The sequence below is a fragment of the Aedes albopictus genome, chromosome 3, assembly GCF_035046485.1.
Source record: "Aedes albopictus strain Foshan chromosome 3, AalbF5, whole genome shotgun sequence".
NCBI classification, from domain to species: Eukaryota; Metazoa; Arthropoda; class Insecta; order Diptera; family Culicidae; genus Aedes; species Aedes albopictus.
The window spans coordinates 49,536,261-49,558,702 of record NC_085138.1 but is presented as its reverse complement, the minus strand read 5'-3'; the positions used below and the strand labels follow the sequence as shown (position 1 = coordinate 49,558,702).

The window sequence follows — 22,442 nt, the reverse complement described above, 5'->3', positions numbered from 1 at the left end:
GAAGTTGATTGGGACGAAGTGGGTGTTTAAGCTTAAGCGAGATGCAGAAGGTAAAGTAGTAAAACACAAGGCTCGTATCGTCGCTAAGGGCTACACCCAGCTCTACGGGATCGACTTTACCGAGGTTTACGCCCCGGTGACTAGACAAGCGACATTACGTGTACTGTTGGCGGTGGCCAGCAAAAAGGGTATGATACTTAAGCAGTACGACTTCAAAACGGCGTATCTCAACGGTACGGTGAACGAGGAGCTCTACATGTCCCAGCCACCCGGATTCGTCATCGCAGGAAAGGAGGGTCTTGTGTGCAAACTGCGCAAGAGCATCTATGGCTTGCGGCAGTCTGCCAGATGCTGGAATAGAACGCTACATTCGGTGCTGGTGGAAATGAAGTTCAAGCCCTGTGAGTCTGATCCGTGCCTCTACGTACGCCGTGGACAGAAGGACGTGTACTTGATTGTCTACGTGGACGACCTTATAATTGGAAGCGTAGATGAAAAGGAGATTGACGAAGTATTCAGATGCCTCCGTGACAAGTTCGAAGTTACATCGCTCGGTCTGATCCATCATTTTCTAGGATACGAGATCGAACGGGAAAATGGTTGCTATTCTCTTCGTTTGACCCCCTACATCGAGTGTGTTCTCCGGCGATTCCAGATGGAGAACTCCCATGCTGTGAAGACTCCGATGGATCTCGGTTACACAGCCGAAAACGAAGACAGTCCAGGATTCGCAGATACGACGTTGTACAGGAGCTTGGTTGGCGCCCTCTTGTATCTGGCAGTCAATGCCAGGCCCGACTTATCCCTGAGCGTTGGATTGTTGGGTCGTAAAGTTAGTCAACCAAACAAAAGCGATTGGAATGCAGCCAGAAGAGTTTTGCAGTACCTCAACGGGACGAAACACTACAGACTGAAGTACGGACCGAAGGACGGATGGAACCTGGTCGGATTCTCCGACTCGGATTGGGCCGGCGACAGGCGAACTCGACGGTCTACAACCGGTTTCATATTCTTCTACGGCGAAGCCCCGGTCAGTTGGACTAGCAAAGGACAGGATTCGGTAGCCTTATCATCGTTGGAGGCTGAATACAACGCGCTAGCTTTGGCCTGTCAAGAAACGATATGGTTACGACGACTTTTGGCGGAGCTGAATGAGCCTCAAGAGAAGCCGACGGTTCTTTACGAAGACAACATGGGTTGCTTGAGCTTCGCTAAGGCGGAGCGATCCAGTGGACGGGTAAAACACATTGACACAAAGAGGAACTTCATACGTGATTTGTGCGAACAGAATACAATAGATCTTGTGTATTGCCCAAGTGAAGACATGGCGGCCGACGCTTTGACTAAACCAGTCGGTCCGGCCAAACTGAGTATCTTTTTGAAGAAAGCGGGATTGAAGGGACAGTAACAAGATACTCATCCAGGAGGAGTGTTGGGAATGGATGAGCACCTTGTTTATAGCAACCTTGTTTATAGCAGTAGAGTAAAAGTACAATCGTCTAAACTGACAACACTGTGTCAAACGTTTTTTCAGTTCAAATAAAACCGATCACTTGTACAGACGCGTTTCTAGTTTTCTTCCCGAAAGTATCCGCGGTTCTTTTGTCTGCTCTCGGTGCTCTTCGTTCGTCTTCCCGGCGGTTCCGTTGCGACTCTGCTAGTGCGTCCACTCCATCAATACACACCAGGTTTCACTGGCGTATAGCAGCACATATTTTACGTTCGAGTTGAAAAATCGGATTTTGGTGCGTCGACTAATCTGGTTGTTTTTCCATACATTTCCTTAACTCGCAAAAGCAGCCCTCACCTTCTTGATCCGTGCACCTATGTTGATCTTAATGTCGCCATTTGGCTACCAAGATATTGGAAGCTTTCAACATTCTCCACTGATTTCCCAACTACAGTGAAGCTGGAAGGGTTGACCGTATTTAAATCCAATGATTTGGTCTTGTTGACGTTGGTGGTAAGATCTACCGCCGAGGAGCGATTGGCAAGATCATCGAGCTTGCTCTGCATATCAGAGCGCTGTTGAGCTAGGAGAGCAAACTTCATCAGCCAGTTCGAAGTCATTTAGGTGCTCCATGGTAACAGGCTGTCACAGCAATCCACGATTTGGTTCACGGTCAATCGCACCTACCAGGATCTCGTTGATTACGAGATAGATGAGATGAGCGGTGATAGTATACATCCTTGCCTCATTCCAGCAACGACCCGGTGTAGAGCGGACCTGGTGTGATGGTTAGAACACTTGACCATCACACCGAGGACCTGGGATCGAATCCCACTCCCGACAAACTCTCAAAAGTTCTTGCTTCGGAAGGGAAGTACAGCGTGGGTCCCGAGATGAACTAGCCTAGGGCTAAAAATCTCGTTAATACAGATAAAAAAAAACGACTGGGATGGGATCGGACAAAACACCGTTGTGCAGTACTCTGCACGAAAATGCCCTGTACTGTGCTTCAATGAGGCCGATGATTTTCTCAGGAAGACCCTTGCGTCTGAGGGCTTTCCACATGTTTCCGTGATTGAGACGGTCGAAAGCTTTTTTGTTATCAATGAACACCAGGTTGGAATTCATTGATTTGCTTCAGAATGATACGGAGTGTGACCATATACGCAGTATCGTCCGGCACGGAATCCTGCTTGCTGCCGTCGGAGAGTTGCGTCAATTTTCTCCTATATCCGGTAAGGGATCACTTTGCAGAGGACTTTGAGAACGATACACAGTAACATGATGCTCCGCCAATTGGGTTTTTAAATTAAGAAAAATGTATCGATTTTTTTATTTTATACGAAAGAGCACCTTTTTCTGAGCCACTATGATTTTTTTCAGATTTTTAGAAGTTTATTTTGGTACCTAAAATCAATTGCAAAGAGATTTTTTGAAATCACCTTTTGACAGCTGGGTAACTGTTTGACAGCTCCACCCAGTACAAAATGCGACGAGGGGTGATTCGACAAATCGCTCCCATACAAACTTCAAATTGATTTTTAAATAGGTTCCCGGGCCCTAAAATTCATGAAAATTTGGATTTCGGCTCAGTTTTGCATGCAGATTCAGAATATGGAATTGTCTCAACACCGCTAAAGAAGCCAATTATCGCATACAGTCAGGTCACCGTGTTTGGGTACCTTTACTAAGACGCCTTGCATCCAGTCGGCCGGAAATGTCACGGTTTCCCATATGTTGCAGAATAGTTGATGCAGTAGATGTGCGGATACTACGGAGTCAGCTTTGAGCATCTCAGCTGATATGCGATCGACCCCTGGTGCTCTGTTCGATTTCATGCTACGGATGGCTGTTTCTATCTCCTGCACTGATGGAGCTTCGGTGTTGATGCAGGTAATGCGTCGAACCCTTGGAGGATCATGCTGAGGTGTTGATGGCATGGCCAACACTTGAAAAAGGTTTCCAAAGTGCTCAAGCCAGACGTGTCTTTCATAGGCATCGTAGCATTCATCCCGGTCCCACTAAGGCAACGATTGTGCTACTTTTCCCCGAATGCCGGTTCCCCGAATGTCGTTTCCCCGAACGCCAGTTCCCCGAATGGCCCGTTTCCCCGAAAAGACTATATATTACTTTCTTGTTCGAAATGATCACTTGCCACAAAATGTTCGTGTCCTAGGAACTAGGTTATTCAAAAAAAGATAACCTACCATAGTTAGACAGGTCGTTGGAATCAATATGGTTCTAGAAAGAACGAGCAGCAATGGAAAGAAGGAGTCATACTACCATTCTTCATACAGCATGGTTTCAGCAGGTCTGATGAGCAATAAAACTTGAAAGAACGGCCTATAAAATAAAGAAGGGTGTGATTCGGGGAAATGGGTCATTCGGGGAAAAGTACCATTCGGGGAAACGGCATTGGGGGAATCGGCGTTCGGGGAAACGACATTCGGGGAAAAGTAGTACAACCAGTCCGCCCATGCTTTTTTTGTCCCGTATACATGAGCGTTTCACTTCCATCTCGAGAACCGAATAGCGCTGACGGGCTACGGCTTTGACTCCTCGTGTTTTCGCTCGCTCTATCGCGGCTTTGGCGTTCCTTCGTTCCTCTATCTTGCTCCAGGTATCATCTGTGATCCACTGCTTTCTCCGGGTGTGTAGCTCACCCAAATTATTCTCGCCGGTGGCGCACAGTGGGATCATTCTGAAAAAAGACGATCAAAACCTCTAAGAGCCGTTAGATGACATTTTAGCATATAGGTGTCTTTGGAAGATGTGTTCAGAAATATCGTCTCTATTCTTATGCATATTCACTGTATGGTAAAACTGTAGGGTGAACCCGAGCAAAAAAATATTTTTTCAAAATAATTTTTTAGAGGGTAGATGTCTTCAGCAAAGTTGTAGAATAAGTAATTTCAAGTATCTTTGCTGAAGACACCATATAGTTTGGAGTTCATTTTTTGGGAGAAAATATGAAAGTTTAAAAAACAACCTTAAAATCAGTTTTTTTTAACTTTTCCATGATTATATCGTAAAATTTCAACGTGATATGTTCTACAAGTTTGTAGGTACTATTGGAATACACTATCTTGCCGAAGATACCAACTCTGTAAAATTGAAAATTGCTCCAGTAAACAAATTTTTTTGAAAATTTTTCACTATTTTCACTATTGAATATTTTTTGAATAGGCACTTTTTGGCAGCCGTGCTATCAAAATTTCAATGCTTTATCATGTCCAGAATAGACCAAAAGTGGCTTAACAATCGGGTCTGATAAGGCACTTTGATTTCTGGTGCTATTTTAATAGTCATTTTTCAAAGAAAATATTCACAAATTTCATACAAATTAATAAGTACAAACTGAAAACTCACGAAAACTTTTCGACATTAATATTTGTTAATCCAAATAGTATTCTTGTTGAAATAGTCTATATTTCTAACACTGTGGTTGACTTTACATTGAATATACGACAACAAATATCGCTTTTTAAATTTTAGATAAGTTTTTAATACCAATTAAAAACTGTGTTTTTTTTTATCTATTTTTTTTATTGTAATTCCCAATGCATTTGTTAATGTTAAAATGCATACATTAATCAATCAACTAAAACAATGATAACATTTTTTTTCATTTGCTATGTTAACATTATAACTTCGGTTAAAAAACTAAAAAGGCGAAAATATAATGAATGCCTCTACAAATTTGTGTTGAAAATTTAAAAAATAAAATGAAACTAGTGAAACATAGTTACATCACATTGAAATAGCCAGTATCTGTTAGAGATATTCTAGGTTGTAAATCTTACGTCATGATGAAAATTCTTCACAGATATTTTGTTGAAATTGGTTATGCTGTTTGATACTCTTTAAAATTTATTTTTATTTTTTCAAAATTCCTTCGTCGTAGACATATTACCTTGGTTCATCACTTGACAAATCCGCATCAAGATCACTGCTCGATTATGGATACTTTTCCGGAGGAGCCTTTAGCGTTAAGTTTATATTATAACGATTTTTTGAAAAGATAAAAAGGTTTTGTGCCTTTTGAGAAAGATTTCGTAGATGAGGGATTAACTCAAAGAGCCTTTTCCCTCTTTCAAAATTTGTAGTTCAAAATAAATGACACTAAAAGTTGAAATAGTCTACATTTATTCAACTTGTTTTTTTATTCAGAATTACTACTTGGATGAGCTAAAAATAATATCAGAAGGTTTTATGAGATTTGTGAATATTTTCTTTGAAAATTACTATTAAAGTAGCTTCAGATATCAAAGTGCCTTATCAGACCCGATTGTTAAGTCAATTTTGGTCTATTCTGGACATAATGAACCATAGAAATTTTGACAGCACGGCTGCCAAAAAGTGCCTACTCAAAAAATATTCAATAGTGAGTTTTTGACTCATCTAAAAATTTAAAAAGCGATATTTTTGTCGGGTATTCAATGTAAAGTCAACCACAGTGTTAGAAATGTTGACTATTTCAACAAGAATACTATTTTGATTAACAAATATTAATGTTGAAAAGTTTTCGTGAGTTTTCAGTTTGTATTAAATGATTTGTATGGAATTTGTTAATATTTTCTTTGAAAAATGACTATTAAAATAGCACCAGAAATCAAAGTGTCTTATCAGACCCGATTGTTAAGCCACTTTTGGTCTATTCTGGACATGATAAAGCATTGAAATTTTGATAGCACGGCTGCCAAAAAGTGCCTATTCAAAAAATATTCAATAGTGAAAATAGTGAAAAATTTTCAAAAAAATTGGTTTACTGGAGCAATTTTCAATTTTACAGAGTTGGTGTCTTCGGCAAGATAGTGTATTCCAATAGTACCTACAAACTTGTAGAACATATCACGTTGAAATTTTACGATATAATCATGGAAAAGTTCAAAAAATTGATTTTCAGATTGTTTTTTAAACTTTCATATTTTCTCCCTAAAAATGAAGTCCAAGCTATATGGTGTCTTCAGCAAAGTTGCTTGAAATTACTTGTTCTACAACTTTGCTGAAAACATCTACCCTCTAAAAAATTATTTTGAAAAAAATATTTTTTTGCTCGGGTTCACCCTACAGTTTTACCATACAGTGAATATGCACAAAAATAGAGAAAATTTTTCTGAACATATCTTCCAAAGACACCTATGTGCTAAAATGTCATCTAACGGCTCTTAGAGGTTTTGATCGTCTTTTTTCAGAATGATCCCACTGTGTGGCGTTCTTGATGGCGCTCCATTGATCTTCTACGCTTCTACCTGCTGGGATATCCGCAGCGCGGTTCTCTAGCTCCTCGACGAAGGACCTTTATACCTCAGCGTCTCCCGGTCGGCGTGTGTTGAACTGACGCCCGATTTTCTCCTGTCGCTGGATCCTGGCAATGCGCAGTCGGATCTCGTCGATTAGGAGATGATGGTCGGACGCAATGTCGGCGCTACATTTGTTCCGCACATCAAAAAGGCTCCGTCTCCATTTTCGGTTGATGCAGATGTGGTCAATTTGATTTTCCGTGATGCCATCACGGGAAACCCATGTGCACTGGTCGATGAGGAAAGAGCGATCCCCCAATCACCATGTCATTGTTGCCACAAAACTCTGCAAACAGCTCTCCGTTTTCGCTCATTTCTCCGAGACCATGGCGTACCATGACGTGCTCATAGTCCGAGTTGTCGGAATCAACCTTCGCGTTGAAGTCGCCCATGAGGATCTTGTCTTGATATTACGTTTCGGAATCTTGTCCACGACAGCAGCATTCAGTTGACTGTAAAAGTTCTCTTTGTCTTCGTCTTGCAATTCGGCAGCATCGGTTGGCGCGTAACATTGGATCATGGTAAGGTTTCGAACTCGTGTTCTGAATCTGGCTACAACTCTAGACGAACATTTGAAAAGGGCCTATCTGCTTTTTGTAAACAAACATGTTTCTGTCTCTGTAGTGCCCATCTGCATCCACCCACGCACATCAACACCCTTAACAGATAGCTCGAAGAACACTCTTTCTGGTAAGGGTGTTGATGTGCGTGGGTGGATGCAGATAGGCCCTACAGAGACAAAAACATGTTTGTTTACGCAAAGCAGATATACTATCCTCTCATTAATAGGTTCCCACTTCAGAAGCGCTGCGTGGGTGTGAGCGCTGAGCAGGAAACCAACTCCACGGTGGCGAGGAGCGTGTTCACCTCGTAGGCCAGAGTATGGCAGAATTTGACCCGACGCCAATCTGTGTTCTCCAAAGAACGGCCAACGGACTTCGCTCAGTCCTAGGATCTCAAGCTTCATAAGGCATCCTGCTGGGCTAGAGTTAATCAATTCCAAGTTCCAATTCTTGTGCGTTATTTCGCGCTAAAAATTGTTGCCGTTGAATCAGTTCGTTATCTTTCATTTTCGGTTTCTGTAACGATTTTTTGGTTTCGGAAACAGTAGGTTATTGGCCTAAAGTCCCCTATCCACCTTGGTGGGGCTGCCACTTCAGGTATAGCTTCCGGTGGAGGAGCATTTTATACTCAGCCGCTGAATGCCAGAACGGACGCTGTTTGAGCCGCACCTCCTTGGGAACAGACGCTTGGGTCGTACCTCCTCAAGCTAGCTGAAGTCAGAAGGACAACAGTGCCCAGGCTGCACTACCAGTTAAGCACACAACTCTTAGCTGGCGGTCTTTGTCATCGCTTGATCCGTGGAAGCATGAAATATACTTTCGCCTTTACCCGCTCCGATGGCCTGCAAAACAGAGTATCAAATTATTTGTTTCAAATTTCAATCAATTTAGGAATGCAAAATATAAGCTGTTAGCGAGTAAAAGTTTCAGTTTTCAGTAAAATGTTCAGCTCAATCTGAGCATTTGTTACAACAGAGAATGCGAAGTATGAAGTGAGCAACTTTGCTTAACCTCGAGCGATCGCGCTGTTGTACTTTGTACAACACGTTGAAAAAATCTCGCTTTTTATACTCATCATTAGCGTGGTGCTGACTGTGGTGGCCAACCGCGCGAGTTACGGAAGGTTAAAAAAAGAACAAAAATCGATTTGTTAGCCTTGTATAAAAAGTCGAAAAAAAAATCCGTTCTACTATGGACAAGTGCACCGCGGAACTTCAAAAATTCTGCACTCACTTCAAAAGTCATAACCTACTGATAAAATATCAATCAAATAATGAATCAAGGGAACCCATGGTTAAAATATCGTAATGTGCTCCAGCGGACGAGAGAAAAATTTACATGATGTAGGCCGAATTCCAAAAGGAATCCAGCAAAACCCTACCAGACGTTCACGAAGAATGATGCACCAAAAGGTGTCGATGATATCATCCCTCGAGAATTTGTCATGGATTTCCAAAGCACCAAACATACTACAAGGAGTGTATCTTTAGTATTTTCACTAACATTTTACAGAAGCAATCTAGTCTAGTTCGAATCTTACCAAAACAAGTGGTCATTTTTTTCACAAATTTATCTCTCAGTTTGTGAATTAAACGCACTTTGCCTTCAACTGCTTCAAATGTTTACGTCTGTTTTAGACATATTGGCCGACTGATATAATGTCCCCATTCGCAAAACAGTCCCATATGAATAGGAAACCCATCAAAGATGGGACTGTTATGCGAGTGGCGGCAGTATAGGTATAGCCGAAAAAGGCCAATACATTAATTGTTTAGCAATCTAGGTACTCATTTGAAATGCGTCAAAAACTTAGAAATTTCACACTGAATCTGCTTAAGACCTTGCTCAGCATTTCGGAGGATTTTGTCCGAAAATTTCCAGAAATATCACCGTCCATCAAGAAAATATTCAAAGGCAAACAAATATGTCAGCATAAAACTCTCCAACAAGTAATAAAAACAAAATGCAAGTCAATGTCATAATCCACAGGATTATGAAAATATTTCAGGGACGAGTGTCTGCACCTGGGAATAGGGTTTTAAAATAGGGTATTGTACCATTTGGGCAGGTGTACCTATTTTGGGCACTTGCCGCTATAACTAAGTCAATTTCAAACCGGTTGATTTGAATTTTTGTACAGAGTTAGATACTGTACGTGCCTAACTCTATACAAAATTTCAAATCAATCGGTTTGAAATTGACTTAGTTTTAGCGGCAAGTGCCCAAAATAGGTACACCTGCCCAAATGGTACAAGACCCTATACGACAGCCTTTCTAGCAAATTCGAAATTGGCTTCTTCAGCGGTGTTGAGATAATTCCATATTCTGAATATGCATGCCAAACTAGGCCAAACTTAGCCGAAACCCAAATTTTCATGAATTTGGGTGCCCGGGAACCTATTTAAAAATTAAATTGAAGTTTGTATGGGAGCGATTTGTCGAATCACCCCTCGTTGCATTTTGTACTGGGTGGAGCTGTCAAACAGTTGCCCAGCTGTAAAAGGTGATTTCGAATAATCTCTTTGAAATAATTGATTTTAGGTATCAAAATAAAGTTCTAAAAATCTGAAAAAAATCATAGTGGCTCAGAAAAAGGTGCTCTTTCGTATAAAATCAAAAAAGGAATACCGTGACCGGCCCTAATTCTGCGCAGTTCCTAATTCAGCGCACTTTCTCGAATATACCACAAAATCATGGACGCTAGTTCAATATTAGCTTCAAATATATTTTTTGAATATTGCTTCAATAGTAATGAAAAAGTTTGTGAAGAAAAAAATTTCAAATCAACGATCATTATTTTGTAAAAAAATAAAATGATGTCGCAAGTACTGTAAATTGCCTGAAATCTGTGTCCGTTAGCGAAACTGCTAAAAAGTTGCTTCATGAGCTGAAGCATTTTGCGAAATGAATAATGAAGAGAATGTCTGCTTTTCCATGCGCATTCTGTACTGCTGTCTTCGAGGAATCAGAATCGGCAAAAAACAATTGAGTTTTCTTCTTCTTTTTTTAATCTTCTTGTTCTTTTTAGGTGCGCAGAATTAGGAACCGGTATTAAATTGTGGTCCTAATTCTGCGCAGACATTTCAACATTAAGTTTTGAACATAAATTAATAAACAAACATCATACAAATGCCATAATAGTTATAACTAGGATATCTATGTTTCTAGCAATCCGGTGAATGTAATTACGGCTCAACAAGTTAGTTTATGAACTTTGTAGGCTAATTTACGATTTTTGAATTTTTGATCTGATTGTTCGACCGGACTAACCACTTGTTTTAAACATTTGCTATCAACCTCGGGGGAAATTTTATGTATTCATGCAAGCATTCGTCAAATGCGAGATATGATGTGAGTTTACATGGAATTTTTTTAAACAGTGGAAACCCTGGAGTTAGACAAGAAAGAAGTCTCAGTTTGCAAACAAAGATTGTGCCACCTTGTCATGGCGAAAAAGTTTATATTGCCTTTAGAAATGAAAGTAAATTTTACTAAAATGTGCATATGCGAATAACTAAAAAGCTTTACGTAGTAGTATTCGATAATGCTACAAAATCCTTTTGTGTATTATGATTAAAATTCCCTTTGCTTAGTAATCAAAGTAGGTAGTATCAATGTTGAGGACATGCAAAGTTCCAATATGGTCGTAATGTCGTATAAAGGTTGAAAATGAAGAATTCAATTGAATTTCATCTTTGAATCATGTTCTCATTACAATATGTTATCTTTTTAGAGTTTTTCCCATGTGCGCAGAATTAGGAACATTAGTGCGCAGAATAAGGAACATTCCAAAAATGGGTGCGCAGAATTAGGAACAGAGACACACTTTAGAATTTTCATGATTTTACATATAAATTGAGTGTTTTGTATAAAAATTATATTTTTCCCTCATTTACAAAGCTAATAACTATGTGCAGTCAAAAATTCAGCCAAATCGGTTCGATTTGGAATTTGTTACAGCTGATTGAAATTGAAAAAGTCTTAGATGCGCAGAATATGGGCCCTCCACGGTACATTCTTCCTTTATGGGGCCCATATAGCCGAGGCGGTAAACGCACGGGTATTCAGCATGACCATGCTGAGGGTGACGGGTTCGATTCCCGGTCGGTCCAGGATCTTTTCGTAAAGAAAATTTCCTTGACTTCCTTGGGCATAGACTATCTTCGTGCCTGCCACACGATATACACATGCAAAATGGTCATTGGCAGAGGAAGCTCTCAGTTAAAAACTGTGGAAGTGCTCATTGAACACTAAGCTGAGAAACAGGCTTTGTCCCAGTGAGGACGTTACGCCAAGAAGAGGAGGACGGTACATTCTTCAAAATTTAAAAACCCAATTGTTTTATTTTACAATACATAATGGCCAGATGCACCACGTAGAGATTTATTTCCAAAAAGTGCACCGCGACCCAAAAGGTCTTAAAACCTCTGCTGTAAAAGTTAATGTCGTTTATTCGTGTGCATTTCTTTCGTAACAATAAAAAAAATCTTCCTCAATAGACGCCCGCTTCAACGATATGAGGTTTATTTAGCTCGCGACAAAATTTGAGTGAAACGAATCATTTAAATGCGAAAACATGGTCGAAACTGCGCGTGTACATGGCGATTGCTGCGGCTCAAAATAACTGATAAATAATTTAAAAATATTTCATCACTTCTGCTTTTTGCACACCATTTTGCCTGCCGTAATCTATTCTGACGGATTCCATCCATCTCTCACTTGATGTTACATTCTTTAAGCGTGCTAGTGATTCTATCCCCATTCAACGTCAGCATCGTGAATTCTTTCCACATCGCTTCACCATCGCCATTAGTCTTGAGTTCCGCTTGGATCTTGTCCCAAACCTGGGGAATAGTGGACGTCAGAAAATCACTTCTTAGAAAATATTCAGAGTACTTACCTTCTTTTTCGGGTTCAACTGTGCCACTTCGGCTTGGGTGTTGTCGAAACCTTCAACGATGATCCGCTCGCCTACCTTGGCACCCTCCGGAACCACCAACGGCTCGTACTTGTCCTGGTTGAAGGCGCACAGCACCAACCCTTCGCTTTCCACTCCACGAATCTTCGAGGACTTCATATTGGTCAGCGTTACCACCGAACGACCCTTCAAATCCTCCAGTCCATAGTATGCCATCAAGTTGCTTACAATGGACTTCTTCGTATCGTTACCGATGTCCACAGTCAGGATACACAGGGTGTCGGCATCGGGATGTTTCACTGCTTCCAGAATTTGGCCAACCTTCAGCTCCACCTTGTCGGGGGTGTTTTCCCCGGTAGCCTGAGCCGCTGCACCCTTCTTTCCAGGTTTCGCCCCAGTCGGATAGGCTCGTTCCGTTAACGCCCGGTGGAAGTCATCATCGAACACCTTACGAATCGGTTCCAGCAACCGATTGATGTAAACCTCAACGGCAGCCTTCAAATCACCCGGATGCAATTCCTGCGCGGCAAATAACGCTTCCAAGTCTTCGTACTTTTCGAACTTCATATCTCCACCGAACTCCTCCTTACGCTTTATCTCGAACCCATCGCCGGCCTTGAACATCGGATAGATGACATGCTTGACGAACTTCAGCAATCCGTTGTCCTCGATGTTGCCAGGTTCGCAAAAAGCTTTCTTAATCTTCGACTTCACCTTCGCTGCACTGTCCAGCAGATCGATCTTCGAATCCTCCTCACTGGAAGACATCTTTCCACCGGCCAACCCGGGAATCATCGGGTTCATCAAGTGGATCCGCTTGGCATATCCTAGCTGTGGCATGTACTTCTCCGCAAAGGTGAAAATCTTACGCTGATCCACACCTCCAAATTGGGCGTCCACCTTGAGATATTCTTCGTCCAGGGCCTGCAGACCCGGATACAGGATACCGGACAGCAGCGGGTGATCCACCTGCTTAACAACCTCCGCCCCAGCCTTCTTGGCATCGTGTTGGGTGACCACAGAAGATAGCTTGTACACATCCAGTGTGTACTCCTTCGAGAGCTGATAGTCCGTTCCGCAGACGAATTTTAACTTATCCAGCGGCACTCCCAGCGAGGACAGCATCGCTTTAATTACTGCTTCGTAGTACTTGGTTCGCTCCTGCAGCAAGCTCCACGGAGCCTTCATATTGTCCAGATAGGCGTGCAGATCAGCGAACAGAATCGTGACTTCGCAGCCCGCCTTCAGGAAGTCGGCAATCTTGGACATCGGCACAAAGTAGGCAATGTGTGGCTTACCCGTGGTGGCCGTTCCCCAGTACACTTTCAAATCCCGCTCCTTCAGAATGGTTCGCATGTTGTCCTGGCCCAGAACCTCCTGCAGATTGCGGGTGATCAGCTGTTCCTTCTCTTCCCAAGTGAGGGCAGTCATTTTGGACACTTTTTGCACTTGAACTCACAATTTTAAACAAAAATGTTCCTCTCTGGGTAAAAGTGACTGAATTTGGTCACTTTTTGTGAAATTACTAACAGCGAAAGTGAACGGGAATGTGTTGCAGCAACTAAACTGCAATCGAAAAGGATCACCACCACACAGTACGACGGCAGGCAGCTGCGTTGTGGATGAGTTGTAGAGGGGAGAGAGACAGCCACGCAATTTGACGTTTCTCGCTGTCAGCAACACGCGGATAACGAAAACAATCACTCGAAGGGGCAGTCAATGGCAAAAGGCCTTTTCATCGAGAAACGAACCTGAGATAAAAATGGGTAGAAATAGAGTGACTGGAAGGGAGAGTGGCGTCATGTTCCAATTTTGACAGGTCTCCTGCTCGTTTGGAACGGGAATTTGTATGGATTTGACAGATGATCGCTGTTCCAATTTTGACGTTGACGCCACTCTCCCTTCCAGTCACTCTAGGTAGAAATTAACCCATCCTTAGAGCATCGCCACGGGCGTCCCTATCTGGGTCCCTATCCCTATTTCCGGGCCCTAGATAGGGACCCATGTTCACACCTGCTCTCTCAGCGGGAGCCAAACATTGAATATGGAGGTTATGCTTGTTGAACCTTGGGGATTGATTGAAGAGTATTGTGCACAGAGAAAAATTTCTACTCATTGACTGAGTTGGCCTTACTCAGAAATCGAAAAATCCTTTGTTTTCTTACTCAGTTTCGGCTAAAAGTGGGACAACCCATTGGCAATGGGTTGTCCCACTTTTAACGGAAACTGAGTAAGAAAACAAAGGATTTTTCGATTTCTGAGTAAGACTAACGCAGCCACTGAGTAGAAATTTTTCTCGGTGTGGTATTGTTATCTAGGTGCTGCGGATATAATCAAAATTGTTGTCACGCCATTTGCCGCTGTCAAGCCGTTGGAAAGCGAGTAAAAGGATGAACATTGTTTTGAGCCTATTTTAGCTGGTTTTGTAACAACTATCCATCAAATTTCCATCGCGAATGAAAAATAATAAACTTTGAACACGAGAACAAAATTGGAATATTGGTGGATTGATCATGTTTACCATTTCCGAACAGCGTCGCGACGGCGTGTTTGACAACCGAGCTGAGAGAGGTGGTTGCAAGAAAATTGAACGCTCATGCGTGTTTACAAGCTGTGTGCCGGGAGTGTGTAGGTGTGTGTTGGCTAGCTTGAAAAATGAAACCGTTTCTATTCGCAGCACTCAGGTTCACACCGGTGCTATCTAAACGGGAATGGAAAATAAGGACGCGACATGGGATTAGCGATGGGTTTCCACATTTGAGGACCTGCTCAAATCTTGCAATGAGTTGCATAGTAGTATAGTGCAGTAGTATAGTGCATACTGCCTTGCACCCTTCATACTCTTCAAACCCTTAACGCACACTTCACATTGTTATTCATAGCATTAGCTTCCGTGTGTAGACTAGTTCAGTTGAATAAAGCTCTTTGTAACGAACAGACACACATGGACACACCGAGTCTTTTCTTCTGTACCATATCCGTAACATGGTGTCAGAAGTTTTCGCGGTATAAAGTTCGGAAAAAACCTAGTTAATCGTCGGGCATCGTAAAACCCGTAGTCGCGTTAGTGATTGCGTAAAGAAAGCATGGGACATGGACGAGAACTTTTCGGTTTTCAAGGATAATTGGAAGAATTATTGCACCGCGGTTGGCATGGATGAATGGCCGGCCACGGAAAAGGCGAAAAAGATGTGCATCCTGCTGTCGGTCGTGGGCACCGAGGCTCTGAAGAAATTTTCCAATTTCGACCTGCTGACAGCAGCGGACAGAGTATCACCGGATACTGTGCTGGCAGCAATGAAGACCAAGGTGACCCGTACCAGGAATATTATCGTGGATAGGCTGGAGTTCTCCAGGGCCAATCAGGCAACCGAGGAAAGTATCGACGACTATACCGCCCGTTTGAAGACTCTGGCGAAACCAGGAAAGTTCGGAGGTCTAGAAGCGGAAATGATCACCTACAAGCTGGCAACTTCTAACAAGTGGCTACATCTCAGGACAAAGATTCTAACCATGGCAGATCTCACTTCGGGGAAGGCGACAGATCTGTGCCGCGTGGAAGAAATTACTGCGAAGCACGTCTAAACGCTCTCGTCAGACAAAATGGCGGAAGTAAACAAGTTGAAAGCATCGTCATCGAAGGCGCGTTTGTGTAAGTTCTGTGGAGACTGGCATGTCTTCACAAAAGGTTCGTGCCCAGCCTACGGAAAAAAAAGTGCAAGAAATGTGCAGGAAAAAACCATTTCGAAAAGGTTTGCCGGAAGAATCGATCCAGTTCGTCGAAACGGAGCCATACGCGCAGAGTGAACAAGATAAACGAGGACACTTCGGACGGAAGCGATACAGATGAAGAATACAGCGAACAGTCGGAGGAATCAGAAATCGAAGGAGAAATTGGCTTCTTTAACGGCGTTGAGATAATTCGATATTCTGAATCTGCAATGTCTGGACTGTCCCAAAAAAAATCGATGTTCAAAAAGTCAAGGTGCTCAACCCTTAATTGAAAGATATGCATATTTGAAGCATTTTTGTAGAACATTTCGATTTTCTAAAAAATCATTTAGAGGTTCCGCTAGGGCAATTTTTGAAAAATGGCCTTTTTTCATGAAAAGTCTCAAAAAAATCATTTTTTCGTAATATTTTTTCAATTTCTGAATTTTTTCAATATTTTTGTATTTTTCTATGGACCTCTAGGCATTCTTGAAGGGGATAAGTTTTTGGAATATTGTATTTATATTGACGGCAGAACCATTTTTATGTTGATAAAAAATCTATTTTTTGAGAATTTTTCCTCTAAATTTGAGAAAAAAATACATGCACGATTTTTTATTTTCAATTTTTAAAATTTTGTCTGATAGTACTATTTGTATGCGTCATTTCTCTAAAAAAAGAATTAAAATATCTTGTCTAGAAGCTGAGATATTAGGATTTTAGTAAATGGACAATTTTTCAAATTTTTGCAAAGCTTTGGATATTTGCAAGGGGTTGGTCATTCGGCACATTGTGCCCGGCACACATGCCGGCACATCTCGGCACACATGCCGGCACAATCCGGCACACATGGGCACAACATAGAAATCCAACTTTGCGGTATGGAATCAAACTGTCATTATACTTACGATTGCAAAAAATCCCTTCATACAGATTCTAGACGAGTGTTCTGGGTGGAATTTTGTCGGTAAACACCGACTAGACCAATAACATTCGCCAAAAATAGACAGGATTATAATTAGCGCAAAAACATTCTAAGAAAATATTCCACTGGGCACATTCGGCACACCTCCGGCACGTTCGGCACACTTCGGCACACACTGAAAAATAACCGGCACAGTTTAGGCACATATTGGCACACGCTAAAAAATCACGGCACAAATGAAGTGTGCTGAATGACCAACCCCTTGGATATTTGAAATATTGTAAGGTCTTTTTGACACTCCCATATTCGTAAATTTAAAAAAAAAGTTAAAAAAAAACAGCTTTCCTTGTTGGATGATCAAGCTAGTTTAAATATGGATATTTTATTCTGGGCTAGTTGGCAGTAGATTTATGAAGAGCTTTCTGAATAACTACAAATATGACGGGTATTGTGGTTACTGGTAGCAACGCATTTAGTTCAAGATTACGTCGTGGAATTCCTTACTACTGCGCCCTTTTTTTTTTTTCTGAAATAGGAACGACCATTCCATGCAGAGATTATATAATATTGATAAAATCAATAAAAAATATCGTTAGGTCTAAAAATCATGACGTTTAGGAATAATAAGATCGCGTATTTCCCCGAAAGGCTATTATTGTCTATTATTTTCTAAGTTTTTTTAAAATCAGTCTTGACTTACCTTAGCTATTTTTTTAATTATTTCATCACTATTATATTACCTCTGCATGAAATAGTTTTTACAATTCAGAAAAGGGGTGTAATAGTCGAGAATTCCACGACATAATATCGAAATTTATGCGTTATTACCAGTAACCACGATACCCGTCATTGTTGTAGTTATTCAGATAACAGCTCTGCATGGATCTACTGCCAATCACCCTGGATTAAAAGATCCATGTGTAAACTAGCTAGACCATCCAACAACGAAAGCTGTTTTTTCTAACTTTTTTTTAATATACGAACATTGGAGTGTCACAAAGACCTTACAATATTCCAAATATACAAAGTTTTGCAAAAATTTGAAAAATTATCCATTTACTAAAATTACATATGTACATATTCTATCCAAATTATTTGCAATTATACAGGGGATAGACAAAATGATCGGGACAGGCAAAATTTTCACTTTTCAAAAAATGTTCAATTAGCTGTAACTTTTTGAAAAGTGCATCAAATATTTTCAAATTTTTACTGTAAGTTCCTCAACTAGTTGTGTATCAGTGGACAAAATTTGGAAAAGATCGGACAATTCTTCACGAAGTTATAAAGATTTTTGAAAAAGGTAAAATTATCCGAGAGCCAACTTTGAGCTGTTATATCTCCGGATTTAATGAACCGAATGCAATGAAATTTTGTCCATTTATGACTTATATAATGAGCTATGAAAAACCATTGACTTGACTTAATATTCTTAACACGGAAGAAAGTTATAACGATTAGATTATTTTTCTAAAAAAAACACCAAATTATCCAAAACATCAACATCGTTTCAAAATTCAAGATTCAAATTAGAGTTCATTTAGTTTCCCTCTAATTGACTTATATATAAATGCGCTTTGAAGGAAAGTAACAACATAGCCGCCAATAAATTGAAAAAGTAATGGGATGCATATTAAAAATAGATCAATTTACTAAAAAATCATGGAAAAAATAAAATCGCTATAACTTTTTCGCTTGTTAAAAATTTCAAGTTAAGTTGAATGTTTTTCAGAGTTCATTATATAAGTCATGAATGGTCAAAATTTCATTGCAATCGGTTCATTGAATCCGGAGATATAACGGCTCAAATTTGGCTATCGGATAATTTTATCTTTTTCAAAAATCTTTATAACTTCGTGAAGAATTGTCCGATCTTTTCCAAATTTTGTCCACTGATACACAACTAGTTGAAGAACTTACAGTAAAAATTTGAAAATATTCGATGCACTTTTCGAAAAGTTACAGCTAGTTGAACATTTTTTGGAAAGTGAAAATTTTGCCTGTCCCGATCATTTTGTCTATCCCCTGTATTTAATTGAGAAATTACACAGATATTAAGAAAAACAAATATATCTATTGAATCTGCAATTTATGAGATTCAGAAATTCGCGTATTTGTACAAAAGCTTAAGTTTGTCTATAATATTTTAAGTTCAAGTTTTCAGTAAAAATCATGACTTAACTATGGTTTTTTATTGATTTTATCAATATTTTAGAATCTCTGCATGGAATGGTCGTTCCTATTTCAGAAAAAAAGGGTGAAGTAGTCGGGAGTTCCACGACGTAATCTCGAACTAAATGCGTTGCTGCCAGTAACCACAATACCCGTCATATTTGTAGTTATTCAGAAAGCTCTTCATGAATCTACTGCCTACCAGCCCAGAATAAAATATCCATATTTAAACTAGCTTGATCATCCAACAAGGAAAGCTGTTTTTTAAACTTTTTTTTTTAATTTACGAACATGGGAGTGTCAAAAAGACCTTACAATATTCCAAATATCCAAAGTTTTGCAAAAATTTGAAAAAATTGTCCTTTTACTAAAACCTTAATATCTCAGCTTCTAGACAATATATTTTAAATCTTTTTTTAGAGAAATGACGCATACAAATAGTACTATCAGATAAAATTTTAAAAATTGAAAATAAAAATCGTGCGTGTATTTTTTTCTCAAATTTAGATGAAAAATTCTCAAAAAATAGATTTTTTATCAACATAAAAATGGTTCTGCCGTCAATATAAATACAATATTCAAAAAACTTATCCCCTTTAAGAATGCCTAGAGGTCCATAGAAAAATACAAAAATATTGAAAAAATTCATAAGTTGAAAAAATATTACGAAAAAATGATTTTTTTGAGACTTTTCATGAAAAAAGGCCATTTTTCAAAAATCGCCCTAGCGGAACCTCTAAATGATTTTTTAGAAAATCGAAATGTTCTACAAAAATGCTTCAAATATGCATATCTTTCAATTAAAGGTTGAGCACCTTGACTTTTTGAACATCGATTTTTTTTGGGACAGTCTCTGCATGTCAAACTAAGCCGAAATCCAAATTTTCATGAATTTTGGAGTCCAGGAACCCAGTTAAAAATCAATTTGAAATTTGTATGGGAGCGATTTGTCGAATCACCCCTCGTCACAGTTTGTACTGGGCGGAGCTGTCAAACAGTTGCCCAGCTGTCAAAAGGTGATTTCAAAAAATCTCTTTGAAATTGATTTTAAGTACCAAAACAGAGTTCTAAAAATCTGAAAAAAATATAGTGACTCAGAAAAAGGTGCTCTTTCGTATAAAACCAAAAAATCAACAAATTTTTCCTAATTTAAAAACCCAATTGGAAAGATTTGTTCTCTCAACTGAAGGATTACAACCCGACTACACCAAGATTTCGTCGATCAAACACTACCCGGTCCCCGCAAGTAGAACGGAATTGCATCGGTTCATTGGGATGGTTACATACCTCAGCCGTTTCATTCCTAACTTGAGCGCTTCTTTCACTAAGCTCCGCTGGTTGATCTTGGAAAAGATACCATTGGAATGGAATCAGGCGGAGGATGACGAATTTCGCCCCAAATCGTATTCGGAATATTTCTAACAAACGATTTTTTTTTCAGTGCCTTTTGTTATCAAAAACTAAACCAGTGAAGGTCATAATCATCTCAGAATCCAATGAAACACAATTTGTTAAGAGATTTTGTCTCATTTATTCAAGGAGATTCTGTCTCATTCATTCACTCTCCTTCTGGCGACGAGTCGGGAAGTCTCTGTGGTACTCCGGATTGACCTAGCGGAAGCCAATACTTACAAATCGAAATAAATGATTTACCGATTTACAAAATTTACAACGCAACCTTGGAATTTTCGTATGGAAGGTGTTGTGTACCAGCTACGCCGAAATGCAGGTAGAAGACGGAAGGTGACAAAGGCGAATCACGAGGTTTGGTGAAAAATGGTTCTCGAGTGCAATCTGCACTCAGAAATAAATAAAGTCATTAGTGAATATTTTCTATGCAAAATAGCGGTTCGACTGGGTTCATGCATTAGTTGACTAAACATAAATTAGTTAAGCAAAACTATATACTACTAGCTGTGGTTTGACAACTGTTGAGCTCAAAATAGCACCACACTCTAGATTGATTTCATTTCGGTCGTGTTGATTTCCTTCCCAGCTCATAGAAAATCAGTTATTTTTCAATTCTGTTACTTTTCTAGATGATTTTCGTAACTTTTTGTACATATAAACACAGCCACCATGAAAACGAATCAAACCGTGCAAGAGCCATACTAATCGGTTCAGCCATTTGTGAGTTTTGTTGCCTCAAAGGGATTCCAAACTCATTTTTATATATATAGATTTAGTTTTCAAAATGCATATTTTTTAGTATTTTTAAAAAAAGTTGTTCCGGTTTTTTTTTTTCTAAATTTTATGCATTTTATGTATACATTTAAGTAAGTAGTTTCTAGGAATTTCAATTCAAAATAGTGATTCAATTTATCGGCAGCCAAATTCAAACAAAAGTCGTTTCAAGCTTAAACCATAAGTTTATATTACAAATAAAATGTACCATGTTTGACAAAGTTCAATAATTTAACAATCCGGAACGGTTGTGCTGGGGATACTTCACTTTCCTTAGGACCTGCAGGGTCCTATAGATCAGTTGCCAGCTCCACGATCAATGCTCCGAGTTCACATGTCCATGTCCAACAGGAGCGTGGCCACGGTGATTCTTGCTCTGTAAAGAATATTATGCTTTTGGTCGAAATACGAAGTGACCGAACGTGCGAAAATTGATTTTTAACCTACTTAGAAATGTCGCAACTCAATTTGGATTAGTGCATATTGTTGCTCTTAATTAGCTTAATGATGCGCAACAGAAAAAAAGAGATTAAAATTTACTTCGCAGCTGCAACTTCGCATGTGCTTCTAGCGACGACTTCGATTTGGTGGTGCGACGATAATATGATGTAATCAATCATGAGAAACTCACCAGACTTCGTGTTCAAGAAAAATTAAGGGATCGAAATAATTTGATTTACTCACCGCGTCACTTTTCCGAAAGCTCTTCCCACATTATACTGCATCCATTATGCGGAACTTCTCGTAGGTGTAATAACAATTTTATAGATATTTCTAGATAAATATGCAAACTTTAAAAAATTTACCGAACATGGAAATTTATAACAACTGCTGCTTTTCTTGTAAGTTGCGCCGTACAGGTGTCTGAAAATTATGCATTTATGCATTTTAATTACAAAATATATGCACCAAAATAATGTTTATTAGAAATCTGTATGCATAAACAGGATTTAGTTATGAAATGACTGAAAAACAGTAATTTTATGAATAACCTTATTTCTGAGTGTGAACAGTGTAAAACGACCGTGGTGCGCTTTTTGTGAAGAATTAGTCTATGTTAATATTCACGTATAAAAAAGGACGTGGTTCGCAGCAAGTGAGATGGATCGATTACGAAAAGGATGATCTGCGGCCGCACACACACATGGACCAAGTAAAGTGGAGACGTCTCTTACGTACAGCAGAGGACACTCAGGCATTAATCGGACGGGAAAGG

General features: G+C 39.8%; 2 protein-coding genes across 2 annotated transcripts in view; one reads left to right on the top strand and one right to left on the bottom strand.

Annotated features, from left to right (window-relative positions):
- Positions 1-11,808: 11,808 nt before the first annotated feature.
- LOC109410392 (tyrosine--tRNA ligase, cytoplasmic) lies at positions 11,809-13,866 on the bottom strand. Its single transcript, XM_019683945.3, has 2 exons — positions 12,217-13,866; positions 11,809-12,160 (listed from the first exon to the last, which is right to left on the bottom strand). The coding sequence occupies exons 1-2, from the start codon at positions 13,663-13,665 to the stop codon at positions 12,032-12,034; spliced, it is 1,578 nt and encodes a 525-aa protein (XP_019539490.2). The 5' UTR covers positions 13,666-13,866; the 3' UTR covers positions 11,809-12,031.
- Positions 13,867-14,557: 691 nt separating this feature from the next.
- Positions 14,558-22,442, top strand: part of LOC115265398 (uncharacterized) — a 52,443-nt gene continuing 44,558 nt past the window's right edge. Inside the window, exon 1 of the mRNA XM_062855185.1 lies at positions 14,558-22,441. The gene's annotated coding sequence lies outside the window, so the exon portion shown is untranslated. The remainder of the gene's footprint in view (position 22,442) is intronic.